Source organism: Phoca vitulina, unplaced genomic scaffold, assembly GCF_004348235.1.
Source record: "Phoca vitulina isolate PV1807 unplaced genomic scaffold, GSC_HSeal_1.0 scaffold96, whole genome shotgun sequence".
Classification (NCBI taxonomy): domain Eukaryota; kingdom Metazoa; phylum Chordata; class Mammalia; order Carnivora; family Phocidae; genus Phoca; species Phoca vitulina.
This window is the reverse complement of record NW_022589799.1, coordinates 2,459,599-2,475,298: the sequence shown is the minus strand read 5'-3', so window position 1 is coordinate 2,475,298 and position 15,700 is coordinate 2,459,599. Positions and strand designations below refer to the sequence as shown.

The 15,700-nt window shown below is 40.7% G+C and overlaps 1 protein-coding gene across 1 annotated transcript in view; it reads right to left on the bottom strand.

Moving 5' to 3' along the window:
- Positions 1-15,700, bottom strand: part of OTUD7B (OTU deubiquitinase 7B) — a 52,102-nt gene that overhangs the window by 16,800 nt on the left and 19,602 nt on the right. Inside the window, 2 exon segments of the mRNA XM_032397039.1 lie at positions 856-1,044; positions 4,743-4,892. Coding sequence (XP_032252930.1) covers positions 856-1,044; positions 4,743-4,827 — 274 coding nt within the window. The 5' untranslated portion in view covers positions 4,828-4,892.

Sequence of the window (15,700 nt, the reverse complement as noted above, 5' to 3'; positions counted from 1 at the left end):
TGCATGGGGCTCTGCGCTTAGAGTGAAGTCTGCTTGAGACTCTCTCTTCCTCTCCCTCTGCCCCTCCCCCTGCTCTCTCTCTCTCTAAAATAAATAAATAAATAAATAAACTTAAAAAAAAGAAGCACATGTAGCTTTTGAAATCATTTTTAAAAACATAAACAAGAACATACTATATAAACTGTACTGCATCTTACCTTTCTCAATAGATTTTAGAGACTTTAAAAACAGCACATCAAGTTCTACCTAATTCTTTCCAATGGCTGCAGAGTATTCCACAACATAAATGATTTTAATTTATTTAACTGCTCCTCTACCAATGGACCTTAAATGTTGTTTTCAAGCTTTAACTTTCAAGCTTTATGCTGCATGTGTGTATGTGTCCACTTACGTCTATTTAAAGGATATATATATATATATATATATACACACATATATATACACACACCCACGTGCACATACACATATATGATAAATTCCTAGAAATCAAATTGCTAAGTCAGAGTATACAGGCATTTTAAAATTTTGATACATACTGACAAATATTAACCGAAGAGGTGGATGGCAGTGATCCTTTGAATTCTACCTTTATGTACTTTATCTCGACAACTAGATTGTTCTCCTTCATCCATTTCTCTCCCAGTATCTGAAAAAGGCCTTCGTACAGGGGAATACTCAAGATGCAGTGGGACAGTGTGGGGCTCCCGCACCAAGACAGACTGAGGCCACCTCTGATCAGTCTGTCAGGGGAGCAGGGGGAGGGATAGGATCATCTCCAAAGGATGACTCCATTTAGCAGTCCCCTCACTTCCTTCCTAGTCCACCTACAGAAACACCCCTCAGTTACCCCAGTACCTTGAACGATGTCATCCTGCCGCTGCAGGGTGGGTCGGGGAGGGCGGGCAGACTCTCTATCCGAAAACCCCTTTTCAGGGGTCCTGGAGCCACCACTCCCTTCACTAAAGGGTGGGGGCAGGTTCCCAGCATGGACTTGACGTAGCTGTTCAAAATCACTGAGGGCGGCACTCACGTCCCAATTCTTTCCTGGCAGGAGACAAAGCAAAGAGTGAAATGGGTACTCAGAGTATAGGGAAACTGAGGAAAGACACAGAACAATCACTCGAACCATCCTCTCAAAACTAGCAAGGAAAATTCATGCATACTTCCACCATTCTCCTGTTCCTTATTGCGCTTAATTTTCTTCAATAACACTTCAGTCTGCCATACCATAATTTCTTTATTTACTTGTCCATTTCCTAAGTTGGCTCTGTGAGCATTGAACCTTTGTGTCTCTGAAATGGAAGGGCCCACAGAGACCACAGATAAAACAAAGGAAGCCTAAAGAAGTAGAGTGACTTGCCCAAAGGCACAGCTAGTTGCACCAAGGAAAAGTGTGACTAAAGCCCAGGTCTCTCAATTCTGATATCCAGAGAGTTCTTAGCCTAGACATGCTCTGCAATGTCCTAAACCATCCGAAATTGTATACAAAGGTATAAGTATGTGCATTTTTCTAAAGAAAAAGAGCTGATAGCTGTCCTCAGATTACCAAAAGGAACGGTTAACTGCCGCCAAATTTAAGAATCACTACTCTACTGAAGAAAAAACCCTAAATGGTAGATTTGTCATAATGGATTTTTCTGTTGCTTTCTCCAGTTATATTATTCAATAAATATTTTCTATTCTATTCCACCTGCTACCCCCTTAATTCAATTCCTATCACCCACTGTCCCACCTCCAATCCACTCTAAAGTATCCCATGAGATTAATCTTTCCAAAGCACAGTTCTGATCATTCAGTTCCAGAATCAAAACCGCTAGCTGCTTGCCACTGCCTACAGAATAAATCCTAGGCTCCTGTGTCTGAATTCAAGGCTTTCTATGACCTTGCCTACTTTTCCAGCCTTTTCTCTGTGTTTCAATCTCCCTGGCTATCAAAGTGGAGATGACTCCATGTAGGACTGTTATGAAGAGCAAATGAATTAAAAGCACTGGGACACAGCAAGTTTTATATATGTATTTATTGCTGTTGCTATGATATCTGTTATTACTCTAATTTTCCAGTTAAGCTGTATGAATCATTAATACCCGATGAATTTACTTCTGAGCCATTACATTTGCCATTTGTTCCAGCTCCCTTTGCTCACACTGCTTCAGTCAGTCTGGCCTCTTTACTGTCCCTACAAACATGCTAAGACTGCTCCCACCTATGGCCTTTCCAACAACTCTCCCCGCTGCCTGGAAGGCTCTCTCCCCAATTTATCTACACTCCTTCAGGTATTTGTTCAAAATGTCACATTCTTAATAAGGCCTGCCTTAACTACCCAAGTAAAAATCACAACCTACCCATCATTTCCCATAACACTTCACACCTTAACATATACTTTACAATGATTTGGTTATCATGGTTATTATTTATTGACTGTTTTTCCTGCTAGAACATAAGGGCAGGGATTTTTGTTTGTTTTGTTTTGTTCGAGCACCTAGAACTTGGCACATAGTAGGTACTCAATAAATATTTGTTGAAGAATGAAGGACTTTTGTCCTGACTCAACAAATGAATGAATGAATGTTTACCACACAGTTGGAAATACAGAACACCGTACTGAATACTGGCTCTGTATTTGCAACTGTGTGATAAACTCCTTAAAATCAGGTCCTAACAGCCAACTTGTCCAAAACTGAATGTCCATCATCCTCCTTCCTGAGACTTGCTACGTCTCCTCCTTCTATATTCCTCAAACTGATAATGGTATCATAAGCCCTCCAGGCCAGAAAATTCCGTCACCTTCAGCTCCTCACTACTCAGATCCAACTCCTCCGCCCTCACTATCTAGTCAATGTTTGCATTCATGAAACATCTCTCAAATCTGTTCTTTCTTGTCCATTTTTATTGTCACTGTGCCCATGCAGATCCTCATGATTGTCCCCTGGTCTCTGGGAGAGGCTCGGCTAGTCTCTCCTCCCCTAACATGGCCCCTCTCGAATTTGTTCTTTACACTATGAACCAAAGTTAACTTTTAAAGGAAAAAGCAAGAGAGAAAGACAGAAGCAGGGAGAAAATGAAGATCAGGCCCTTTGATTTCCCTTCTAAATTCTATCTTAAATCCGTCCACTTTTCTCTCTTCTGCCAAAAGCAGTTCAAGCCATCACCATCTCTCACCTCAACCGTGGCAACAGTCTTAACTGGGTTGATCACTTCTCTGGCCACCTTCCAATCTGTTCCACAGCCTTCAACCAAAATTCAAATCCAATCACGTCACTCCCTGATTACAACCCTTCACCAACTTCCCACTGAACACGGAATGACATTTAAACTCCTTACCAGTCTACAAAGGGCCCCATATTCTGCTTCCTGCCTTTCTACCTATTTCCTACCACTCTTACCCCACTCTTCCTACCCAGTGCCAAACTCTCTTTCACCTTAGGTCCTTGTATAAGCTTCTATATCAACACTCTCTTCTCTATCCCTTTTGTCTTGTTACTCCCACGCACCCTTCTGGGTTCAGTTCAAAGGTCACTTCCTTAGAAAGGCCTTTCTGCACCCTGTATCTAAATTGGGTTTCTCTCTTACACTTCCATAGTACCCTCAACCTTTCCTTCATAGCAGAGAAGTGTGGGCACGTCTGTGTGTGAGAAAGAGATTACACAAATATTAATTGTAACGTAATTGTTAAGAGCCAGCCTCTGAAACCAGATTGCCTGAGTTCAAATCCCATTTAACTTCTCTGAACCTCAGTTTTTAAAACTGTAAAAGTGGGATAATAAAACTTATATTGTAGAGTGCTTGTAAGAATAAAATAATGTATCCCAAGTACTTCACACATACAGCGTTCAACACATGTTACAAGAGGAAGAGGAAGCATTTGAGCTGAATCCTGAAGGATGAGGAGAATTTCAGGAGAATAATGGAGGAAGGGACACTGCAGACTTAGAAAACAACTTAACGTGACCAGGGAAAGGTGACGAGTTGGGCCAGGCTGAAACATAAGAAGGAGAAGGTAGTAGGAAATAAAACCAAAAATGCCAGTCAAGGGCAGAGTCATACTGAATTAGCAAACTGGAGTCCAAACCCAGATCTTTCATTTCCTAAGTAAGAGGCAGAAGCAAATGTCAAGTTGTCACACCCTGCTAAGGGCTGACAATCTAAAACATTAGAATGTACACTAAGAACCTGCCCCTTTCTCCTCAGGCTTACCCATTTGTGTCATTATATATTTCCATCAACAAAAAACATCTGTTAATTATGACTCCAAACAAAGCATCCTACTGACATGATTCTAAGCCTTAAGGACCTTAAAATATAGAACGTTCACAATTATGTGTACATACAGACATAAATAAACAAAGGCAGCAAAATAAAAACATTAACTTAATTCACTCTACATAGAATCACCTATACAAATCAGGGAAGGAAAGAAACAAAACCATGAATGATCCCAAAGTCATTTATATATAAAGAAGACGACTTACAGATCTAGAGTTGTGCTTTTAGTGGATTAATATAAAATTTCACTTGCATTACCTGAGCATAAATTCACAGTGGAGAAAGCTACACCAAAAATTCAAAGTGAAAAGGGGATTTTGCAGTTTAAAATTATGGTGAGTCATACACAGGTTGATTATTAGAAGCGAGGTAAATGTAAGGTCTGCCATACACAAAGTATCTTTATATGTTCCAAGTCATCCTAACAATAAACATTGCATTTTACTTTTTCTCTTATTTTCCCCCTTGTGACTCCTTACCTTCCAGGAGATCTCGGGCCAGCCCAGGCTCTGCGCCTGTGGAACGGACAAAATCTGACAGGACAGCATCCATGTCCAGGGTCATGTGATCATTAAGTACTTTCAGGCAGCTGAGGTAGGGTGGACATATATCAAAATTCAGGCCTCCACCTGAGGAGGAAATAAACACATAAGGCTCAAATTACACTGAAATAGGATGATCACAGCCCAATTTCAGCAGCTTCCTAACCAAAAGGGGAAACTATCCCGGCTCATTCATTTCAGCTGAATTTATTATGAAGAGCAACATTAGTTTCCTAATTCCTCATTAATTTCTTTTTTTTTTAAAGATTTTATTTATTTATTTGACAGACACAGCGAGAGCAGGAACACAAGCAGGGGGAGTGGGAGAGGGAGAAGCAGGCTTCCCGCCGAGCACGGAGCCCCATGTGGGGCTCGATCCCAGGACCCCAGGATCATGACCTGAGCCGAAGGCAGACGCTTAACGACTGAGCCACCCAGGCGCCCCTCCTCATTAATTTCTTAACTACTAAATTAATCATAAAGTCTAATGTCACTCTGAATTATGCTTTGCTTCTACCTTTCTAGAGTATTCCATTCCTATCCATCAGTTTGCTTATCCAAGCTAATGGAAGAAAGCAGCAGACTACCACCCTGAAGAATTCCCCACCTTGTTTCTTTCCTTCCCAGCACTTGATATAACCTGAAATTATTTTAATAGGTTGCTGTCTAGCCTCCTCCTCTAATATGTAAGTTTCTTGAAAGCCAAGTGCTTGTGTCTCTTGTTCACTAATGTGTCCTCAGCACGTATCACTTGGCACTGTGCGTGGCATACAGGCCCTCAGGAAATATTTGCGGAATGAATGGGTAAATGAACAAATGAGCACTATACACTGAATAACTTTAGAGTTGACTAGTGTTCTGAGGCTAGCTGAGGACATGGAAGGAGCAAGCTGATAGTGAAAACTACTCAAAATAAAACAATAAGCTATTATGCAAAGCAGAGTGGAGATCTCAAAGGTACACAAAAGTCAATTTTTGTCCACTAATTTCATGAACCCAGGAAACAAGCCTTTCTCCACCGTGGACAAATAAGCCAAATAAGTTTACCTGAAAAAGATCTCTTCTTTCAGACTTGACTTTGGCAGAAACTCTGTCCCTGACCTGATAGTCTGGCACCAATCCACATTCCTCTAAAGTTAGCAGTCCCAGCCGAGGAAGCAATAACAAAGTGAAGAACAATCTGTAACCAAATTCTACACACTAGACAGGTCTACAGTTCTCTGGAGAAGAGGGCTTGTTCCTAAAGTAACCATAACACACCTGCCCTACCACACCCACCAATCCCTTGCCTTTTCGGGAAGGCCAAAAGTAGAATTCTCAAAGGTAAAAGGTGACTCAGGTGACTCTCTGCAGAAACATCTCCTCCTAAACAACCTAAAGTCTAAGGGTGACTCAGATACCTTTTCTTCAAACCTCCCCCAATGCCAGGACACAGCTTGTTTAGTGGTATGATCAGATCCTGATTTTCTGCATTCCTTAGAAATATTAAGGCAAATAAACAGCAATGATTTGTGGGTCATAAAACCAGGAAGTCACTAACTTGACTGCAGGGACATGTTTTATTCATATTTGTAGCCCAACACCTAGCACCTAGCACAGCACCTACAATATTGTAGGCAGTCAATAAATGCCTGATGGAGTAAATAATTAAATGACTAAGTGAACCTCCACACCAGCCACCACCAAACCAATCCATTTTCGGCTTAACTTAACAAATGAGAAATTCCAGGGTCCTTCGTACTTCCTATCACCCCTCTATTTCTAAGAGTCTGCCCTGGTCCCAATCCATCTCTCCAAGTTTCAGAAACTCTTTTCTGAAGAGCCATCATCCACACTGTCACTAGTTCTGCCACCCTCGTACCATATGATTTTACCTACACCTATATATGTTAGCTGGGTGGCTTTGGTCAAATTACTTACAGGGTTTCAGTTGCCTCTTGTTTATCCTAGACTTGGATTCGATGACCTCTAAGATCCTTTCCAGGTTTAAAAACTGAACTTCTCCAGTTCACTATAGCCTCATAAACCATGATCCTGACATTCTCTTTTAGTCTATGTATTACCAATGTCTAATTTCCTTCCATTTCAATATCCCAATTGTCAGAAAAGGCTGCCAATACATAAGGAACTTTTGGCCTAACACCTCAAGTTCAAAATGTCAAGTTATCAAATAAATTAGTTTCTTACATTTTATACTTAAGAATTAAATTCCTTCAGAATTCATAATGAATGAGTGGTTTCTCCCTCCCCTAATAAAGACAAGAATTTCTTCTCCAAGCCCGTTTTAGTCACTGTCTTAGAGGTCACAGGACATGGTTGCAGCCCAAATAACTTGGAAAGCATGACTAATCCAAAACCAAGAGCATAGCTGCAAAATGAATTTCAATCTTCTCTCTTAAAAAAAAAAAAAAATTCGAAGGAACTTAGTAAAGCCACTTTAATAACTTTCTGAAAGACTGTGGGAGGCATACAGTAAGCACACACATAGCAATCAGCAAAAAGATGCTCAGCAGAAGAGAGAAGAGCTGATTATGCCACAGGCATGTAGGCCATTTCCCAGCCAGACATAGGCTCCTGTGGCTGAGAAGCCAATAAAAACCATCAATGTCATGGCATCATAGATCTCATTTGCCAACACAGTAGGTCATTCTTTTCAACAAAGTATTTTTGAGAAGTAATTTAGAGATCCAACATTATCTAGAACAACTTGCCAAAAAATTCAAAGCACTAAACCAAGCGTCTTGGCAGCACATTCTTGTATCTGATGCCTCCAGGTGCAGGCCACAGACTCCACCCTAACCCCACCCAACAGGAGAGGACAGTAGCTTTTGTTACATCACCACCAACACCTGATTTGAGCTTCTCAAATTCCAAATGGGAAATATCCACAACATGGACTAAAACACACAGTCCTTGGCTCTGTCTCAGCACACAGGAAGAAAAAAAAAGAAAATACTGGCTTTCAAACTTTCAAACAAAACAGAGGAGGCACTTAAACATCTGTTGATTGAATGGTGTTTAGACAAATCTCAATTGGGGTCAAAACCCTCCAGTCCTCCAACCGGACGAGACATTAGTGATTACTTAGTCCAGTGTCTGCCCCGCCCCTGCAGAAATCCTTCTATTACATCTCTGACAGGGAAATCACCCAGTCTCTGCATGGATGGATACAAGCTTTGATGGAAAACTCATTCCTTTGCTACGATGTCTGTCTTATTGTTGGACATATCTAATCATTAGAAAACACTTTTCTAAATTAAATTACCAGCCCACCTCCTTCTATAACTTCCACATAATGGCCTGTGTTCTCTTCTCCAGAACAATAAAATCCACACCCAAGAACGATGGCATTTTCACAAAGATTAGAGAAAGCATTTCTTCATACAAAAATGTGTTTACAAACAAAGAAACAAATAAGGCTTGAAAAGTCGGGTAGGGGGCCCAAAGTCTGAACCCAGATATTTTGGACACATACCCCACCACACCATACTGCCTCCCAAGGCACTAGGGCATTACTGAACCCCAAAACAGCACTGATTCTTACCTCCTGAACCCTTTCACACAGGAAAGAGCTATGCCTATCTCTTCTATTTATTAAAGACTTAGACACCTGCCTTATATCGCCCTCACTTTAAATCCTACCATTTTCCTCAGCAATTTCAACATCCACCTACACAACCCATCCAATGTTTCTGCCGTAAGAGCTTCATAATCTCATCAAATGCTCCAGCATCTCAGTCCTGAACCCTGCCATCTCCTAAAACTACTCCACCTCTCTATTTTCAACATCCAAAATCTTACTTTGGCTACAATCTCATCTTCCTTCCAGCTTTCCCTCTCTACTACTAAACCTGCTCTCTTACCTCAAGATATCCTCACCTCAGATTAAGTCATCCAATTCCTTAACCACCTTATTCACTAATGCAACAAAAATCATGGAGTGCCTACTACGTGTTAGGTGCACTATGTTCAGGATTAGAAACACAACAGACAGACACAATTTTTATCCTCAGGAAGATTCCAGTCTGGAGGAAAAAACCCACAAAATTTCACAGAAAATTGTAATAAAGAAATGCTGGAGAGATGGGTGTTATCTCCTACAGGGTGTCAGAAAAAGCTTTCCCAAGGAAGTGATATTACATCTAAGGACCAAAGAATGAGTAGGAATTGGAGGGACAAACTGGGAAAGAAAGAATGCTCCGAGCAGAGGAAACATATATCAACACAGGAAGAAACATAGAGGTGAGAATAGTACAAAATGAGGATTAAGAGGCGGCCTGGAAGACCCTGCTAAACATTGAGATTTTATCCTAAAAGTAATGAAAAGCCATTGATGGGTTGTAAGTAGGGGCAGGACATGATCAGATCTGAAATAGTAAAAGATCCCCCTGGTTGTAGTAAGACGGGTGTGGAAGGAGCACAAGTGGAAATTATTGCAAAGACATGATGGTGAGCTGGACTAGGATGACAGCAGTAACGACTGAGAAAAAAAAAAAGTGGATAGATGTCACTTTGTCCCTTCTTGCCTAACTGAATGTGAACCCAATGACTGATCACCTATTTTCCAGCAAAAACCTAGTTCTGCTATTCTATTTCATCTGCCCAACCTGGATGGCTCCCACATTCAACTTCTGGCTACTACCTGGGGCCAGTGAGCAAGATAAGCTCACATAACCATGCAGAGAAATCCAACTACAAGTAAATGACATTCAGTCTCATTACATTCAATGAAACACGGCTGTTTTCTGCTTGACTTTGGTACAAGTCAACCAATCTTCTCAGCTACTATCCCACACCTCCACCATTCTCCTACCCAATCCTTATCACTCCCCTTACTCCTGACCCATGACCTTGCCTCCCAACTTCACAGAAAAAATTATGACACAAAGCAAGAGGAGTTCCTTCAGGTCTCCTCCCCTGTCCCTACCTACCAGCTGCTCTTCTCCTCCACCCTGCAAAACTCCCTAAAATCAACATTTGCTGATGCTACTTTCTCACCTTAGATGCAGTGCTCATCCTATCCAAATGTGCTTCTACTGAAGGAGAATGGCACTGACTTAAAATAGGATCACAATTCTCCTTACCTGCTTATCTAAAGTGATCTCTTTGTAGTATGTGATACTTACTGATCACTCTTCCTGCCTCTTCTGGCTCCGTGTCTTGGTCACCTTTGCGGACTCCTCTTCCTAACCAAGGGTTAGTGCACCCAACATTCTACCTCAGGCTTTCCATCTTGTCAAGTTATATTATCTGCATGAGAATTTCATTCATGTCCCTGAGCACTCAAATGCTGATAACTTCAAATGTATCCACAGCCCCAAACTCTCCAGCTCACCTGGGAATCCCACATGCACTTCAAACTCAGCACATTAAAAGCAAGAGCTCATTCTCTCATCTCTGTCCTTCCCCCTTTCAAGCTACTCCTCTTCCAGTATTGCCTATTCTAGCAAATGGTACCATCATCCGTCCTATTAGCCAAGTCACAAAAGCCTGGGAGCCACCCTGGACTTCTCTTTTACCTTATCCTCATTCACAAATAGTCCTTTATGAAGTTCTACTCATTTTACCTTTAAAATTTCTCAAATCCATCCCACACTTTTCATAAACTACAACTCTTTTATTCTCTCTCAGGTTTTCATAACCTGGACTCTAGGAAATAGCTTCCTAATTTCTCCCTCTTCCTCTCTCCAGCCATTGGTTGCTTGTGGAGGCTGATCAACCTTAAAATGAAAATAGGTATTACAAATCACTGCTCTAAATTCTTCAATGACTAAAGCTTAAGATCCCTTCACGATCTGGCTCTGCCTCACTCTCCGGCCTCATTCACCTCCCACCATTCCCCCTCCTGTCCTGGTAGTTCCCCAAGTACACCATGCGCTCACATTTCAGTTCCTTTGCCCATGTTGTTCCTGCTGCCTGGAATGACTTGTGGTCTAGCAGGTGAATTCTTATCTCTTCTATGAGACTAACTTGAGTACTACCTTGTTGGCAAAACTTTCTCTGGCTTCCCAACTTAAATTGCCCACTTCCTCCTTGCTGCTGCACATGGTATTCCACCTCTGTAATATTATTTATCACACCAGAGTACCTGTGTTTATTTATACGTTTGTCTCCCCCACTCAACCATGAGCAATTTGAGGGCAGGAATCTTGTCTTGTTCATCCTGTATCCCTAATACCCAAGCGCTCAGTAGATACTCAATTTCTGTTCAGATTAACTGAACTGTATTTGTACAGTACCCCCACTATGCGCATGCGCGCGCACACACACACACACACACACACACACACACACCAGTATTGCTGATAATCAGATAATCAGTGTTGTAAATAGGCAGGTCTAAAACAGTGGCTCATCTCAAAAACATTTTAAGATTGTTACATGATCTTATTTGCAAAAAATTTCTCTTCCTAAACATTGTTTAACTCAGACTAACATTACAATCAGTCTGCATGCTCTGCATGCCCAACTACTTAGTAACAGAGAAAAATGACCCAAAATTAAATACTGATTATAGATAACAGTTAGGTTAAAATGCCTGAGAAACTACTGACCCTACATTTTCTCATCTCCTACATCCCCCAAAGCGTCCACATTCTCACACTATACCCTCTCTCCCAGTCCCGGTGATGCACTACAGCTGTGTCTGAGTCCCCTCCAACTCCTCCCAAAACTCTCTGGAAAACCACAACATTTAAGACTGTCAAGAATTTTCAAAGGTCAGAGACTCCTCCATGTCTATGATGTCAGTCCCAAGGAATCCAGACAGGGAGAAAGAGGAGGGACAAAAACCCTTAGAAATTTCACACAATTCTTGATTAGGTAGGAGGGAAAAATGACTCTCTTGGCAGATTGTTTTTAATCAATATGGGTCCTTACAAGTGAAAGAAACAAAATATAACCTTCTTTAAAAAAGAGAGAGAGAATATGACCAAATTCCACACCAAAGAGACCTATGCAGACCCATGTTACAACCCAGAGATAAAAAGATGGGTCTAAAAGGAAAAAAAGAAGTGACAGGAAGTAATATGCGTTAAAGCTTCAGACATTATTTCATTTTAACTTCCAAGTAACTCTAAGAGGTTTGTTTGTATCATTAACCCTACCTTACAGATGAGGTTGCTAAAGCTCACAAAGGTTAGGTAATCCACTCAAGGTTACAAAGGTAAAAAGTGGACTCCAGAGACCAAACCCTTGCACCACAGCACCCCTAGTCCAGGGAGGAAAATTGAGAAAGCACATGCCATCCACCCATGTGCCAGTCTACCCTCCCTGTTTCAATTGCTTTCAACACCACAGTGAGATAGAGAGAACTGGCTCTGGATTCAGACAGATTTAGGTTCAAATACCAGTATACCTTCTGACGGCTGTCCTATGGGTAAATAATATAACCATTTTGTGCCTCCATTTCTCCATGTATAAAATGGGGGAAATATCTGCATTTCAGACCTCTTGTTAGGATTAACTAACTGAAGATACATTAGGGCAGTGCCTGGCACAAAGTAAGTCCTCAAAAAAGGTCAGTTGCCTTTCTTCTGCCTAACTCCCCCCACATAGTCCGCCTCACTCCACTAGTGCCCAATACAGCCCCTGTACCTTTCCTCCAAAAGCTCCCTCTACTCATCTCCAACAAACCCTCCAGTCCCACAGCCATTTCCAAGGCACCATCAACACATGCACACAGGACCCAGTCTATCATTCCCATTCCAGTGTCTTTCAACTCCTTGAGCCTCCAAGAAAATGTTGCAAGGACCTCTTGGGCTGTACCTTCTACCAGATGGTCCCTCAAAAATCACAGCAAAAGAGAAATGTCTGTCCTCTCCTAGATGTACAGACACAGCTAAATAGCCCATTCATTCCCAAATTTCCAGGAATAGCAAATTCACACATATTTACTGAAATTCTAATGTCTTAATCTACCAATCCTACCTCCCCACGTTTATCCCTTACTACTCCACTCATTCCAGATTCAAAGGTTTTATAATATTCTCTTAATCTCATACATGTTGTCTATTTTTTTGGAAAAAAAATGTTTACATCTCCTTCTACTCACCCTGCACAATTCTGAGTTGTTTTCTACCTCCATGACAGTCTATACTCAAGGAATAGCCACTTTCTCTCCCTAAATCAAACTTAAGAGAAAAAAACTCAACCCAAAAAACTCAATCATATAATTTACCATTCCCAAACAATTTATTAGCTTATTATATGCTATTGTGGATACATACCAGTAAAGACTCAAGAACTGGCTTCATGGCTTTATTACTACCACTAGTATGTGTATGTGTCAGAACAAGATTTAACTATATTTTTCAAGAGTTTCTAGCTTTTTTTAATCAGGCCTACAAATAGCAAAATGAATCTCTAAGAGACAAACCCATTAACAGCCAAATGCTGATATAAACATCAGGGAGAAGTTCAGAGAACTCCTTATGAACTGGCATTTGTCTTTTCAGGGCTACTAAGAAGATTACAGTTACTTGGGAAATTTAGTAATTCGGAAGACGTGTACAATGGAAGTGACCTTTAGAAAAATAAGAACAGAGAGAGTCACAGAGAAAGTCTGTTATTATAAAACTGGCACAACAACAGTAACTTGAATAGAAACAAAACTCATGTTAATGTTTATCTTTTTAGATCCAGACCAGAATTTCTATTTGCCACACACAACGAATTTTTTCTCTTTCCTTTCAGGGAGGGTCAAAGATAGTTCAAGGTTTGATTCTCAATACATTCAATTTTTAAAAGAATAGTCTGTAAAAATAAAAGTTCTACTTAAGCCCTTAAAAATTCTGATTACTAAACTTTTGACATGAGAGAAAAAAATAGATACTACAAATCAACAGAGGCTAGTCATTCTTTCTCTGAATTAACCCACATTCAGTAGCTGAAGACAATCTTCTCTCCCCTTCTTGATTCCTAACTACTGGTCATTTCACTGTCAGAGAACTTCTATTCAAGGAGAGAAATAGCAGGGGCGCCTGGGTGGCTCAGTCGTTGAGTGTCTGCCTTCGGCTAGGGTCATGATCCCGGGGTCCTGGGATTGAACCTCACGTTGGGCTCCCCGCTCAGTGGGAAGCCTGCTTCTCCCTCTCCCACTCCCCCTGCTTGTGTTCCCTCTCTCGCTATCTCTCTCTCTGTCAAATAAACAAATAAAATCTTAAAAAAAAAAAAAAAGGAAATAGAAAAAATTCTAATTATGAACTATCTACAATTAGCTATCCATAGGAAATTAATTCATTTTGTAAACTTCTGGTAAATTAACTTCCTTCAGCACACAACTACTAATTTTTTAAAAGCCTCAAACAATTAGAAAAAGATATTTGTCTTTTGTAAAATTATATAACTCAGTTCAAAGAAAGATACTTTTTATTACTATTATTATGTTTAAAATTCTCCATCTGCAAGTTCCATAGTTCCATATGTCCTGGCCATATCTAGACCTCATTTGAACTCCTCCAGGCCCAGTATGTGCAACATTCACTGGCACTTGCTGTTATCATATATTGCCTTGTAATATTAGTTGGCCTTCCTGATACTTTCATCTTATCTCTCCAATTTGACTACCATTCGATCAAAATTTACCCAGCTGGGTCCACCATGTACCAGGCACTGCCCTAGGGCCTTGGAGATACAAATGAAGAAGAGAAGCCACAGTCCTACCTTCAGGGCATTTCAGTCTGTTGGGAGAAATCTAAACATGTTATTCATGCCCAATGGGGTAGGAAGAGGTATAAGAACTAGTTTACCTGGATGGGTTAGGGAAGTTTCTCAACCTGGATCTTTAAGGATGTGTAAGAAATCATCAGGCTGGAAAACAAGATACATTCTAGATAGAATTAAGATCCTTGAGGTTGGCACCTTTCTTTTATACTTTAAAAAAATTCTAAACAGGCCTAAAAATTTGCTTGGCACATAGTAAATGCCTAACAAATATTTGTAGTTCTAAATTATTCATGCTAGTCCATGTGTATGGATGACTGAGAGCTAGTCTATATCTAAAATAGGCTTGTGAATTATTTACTGGTTTCAAATGTCATTATTCACCCCATAGATACATATAATCAAGGTCTATGCGACTATATGTGTAAAGCTGTCTGTTCACACTAAAAATAGCTTCTCTTTCGCTGTAATTTCTGTTTTTAAAGCACTTTCACAAAGAAGGCCTCATTTAATAAGAATTATAAAAATTAGGGCACCTGGGTGGCTCAGTTGGTTAAGCGACTGCCTTCGGCTCAGGTCATGATCCTGGAGTCCGGATTGGATCAGGCTCCCTGCTCAGCAGAGTCTGCTTCTCCCTCTGACCCTCCCCGCTCTCATGTGTTCTCTCTCGTTCTCTCTCTCTCAAATAAATAAATAAAATCTTTAAAAAAAAGAATTATAAAAATTAAATACTCTTGAGATTTTTAATCCCCTCTTTTCTGATGGAAAATACATACACACAGAGAAGCTTACAAAGCTTAAATGATACCCAGGTAGCAAGGAGTTTGGACCCAGGTATTCTGAATTTGAATACAGGGTTTATATCAGTTCTACAGGGACTTATGACAAAATCAAATTGGTCTAGCCATGCAAACTCCACAGACTAAGGAATTCTTTTTTTTTTTTTTTAAAGATTTTATTGAGAGAGAGAACAAGCGTATGGGAGAGGCAGAGCGAGACAGAGAAGCAGGATCCCCGCTGAGCAGGGAGCCCGATGCAGGGCTCGATCCCAGGATCTTGGGATCATGACCTGAGCTGAAGGCAGACGCTTAACGACTGAGCCACCCAGGTGCCCATAATTTTGCTTTTTAAAATACTATCCATATTCATCCACACTACTAGCCCCATTGTCCCCACTCCCCACCAACTCCACCAATACACACATATTTCTATTTCTAGGTTGGAGTTAGGAA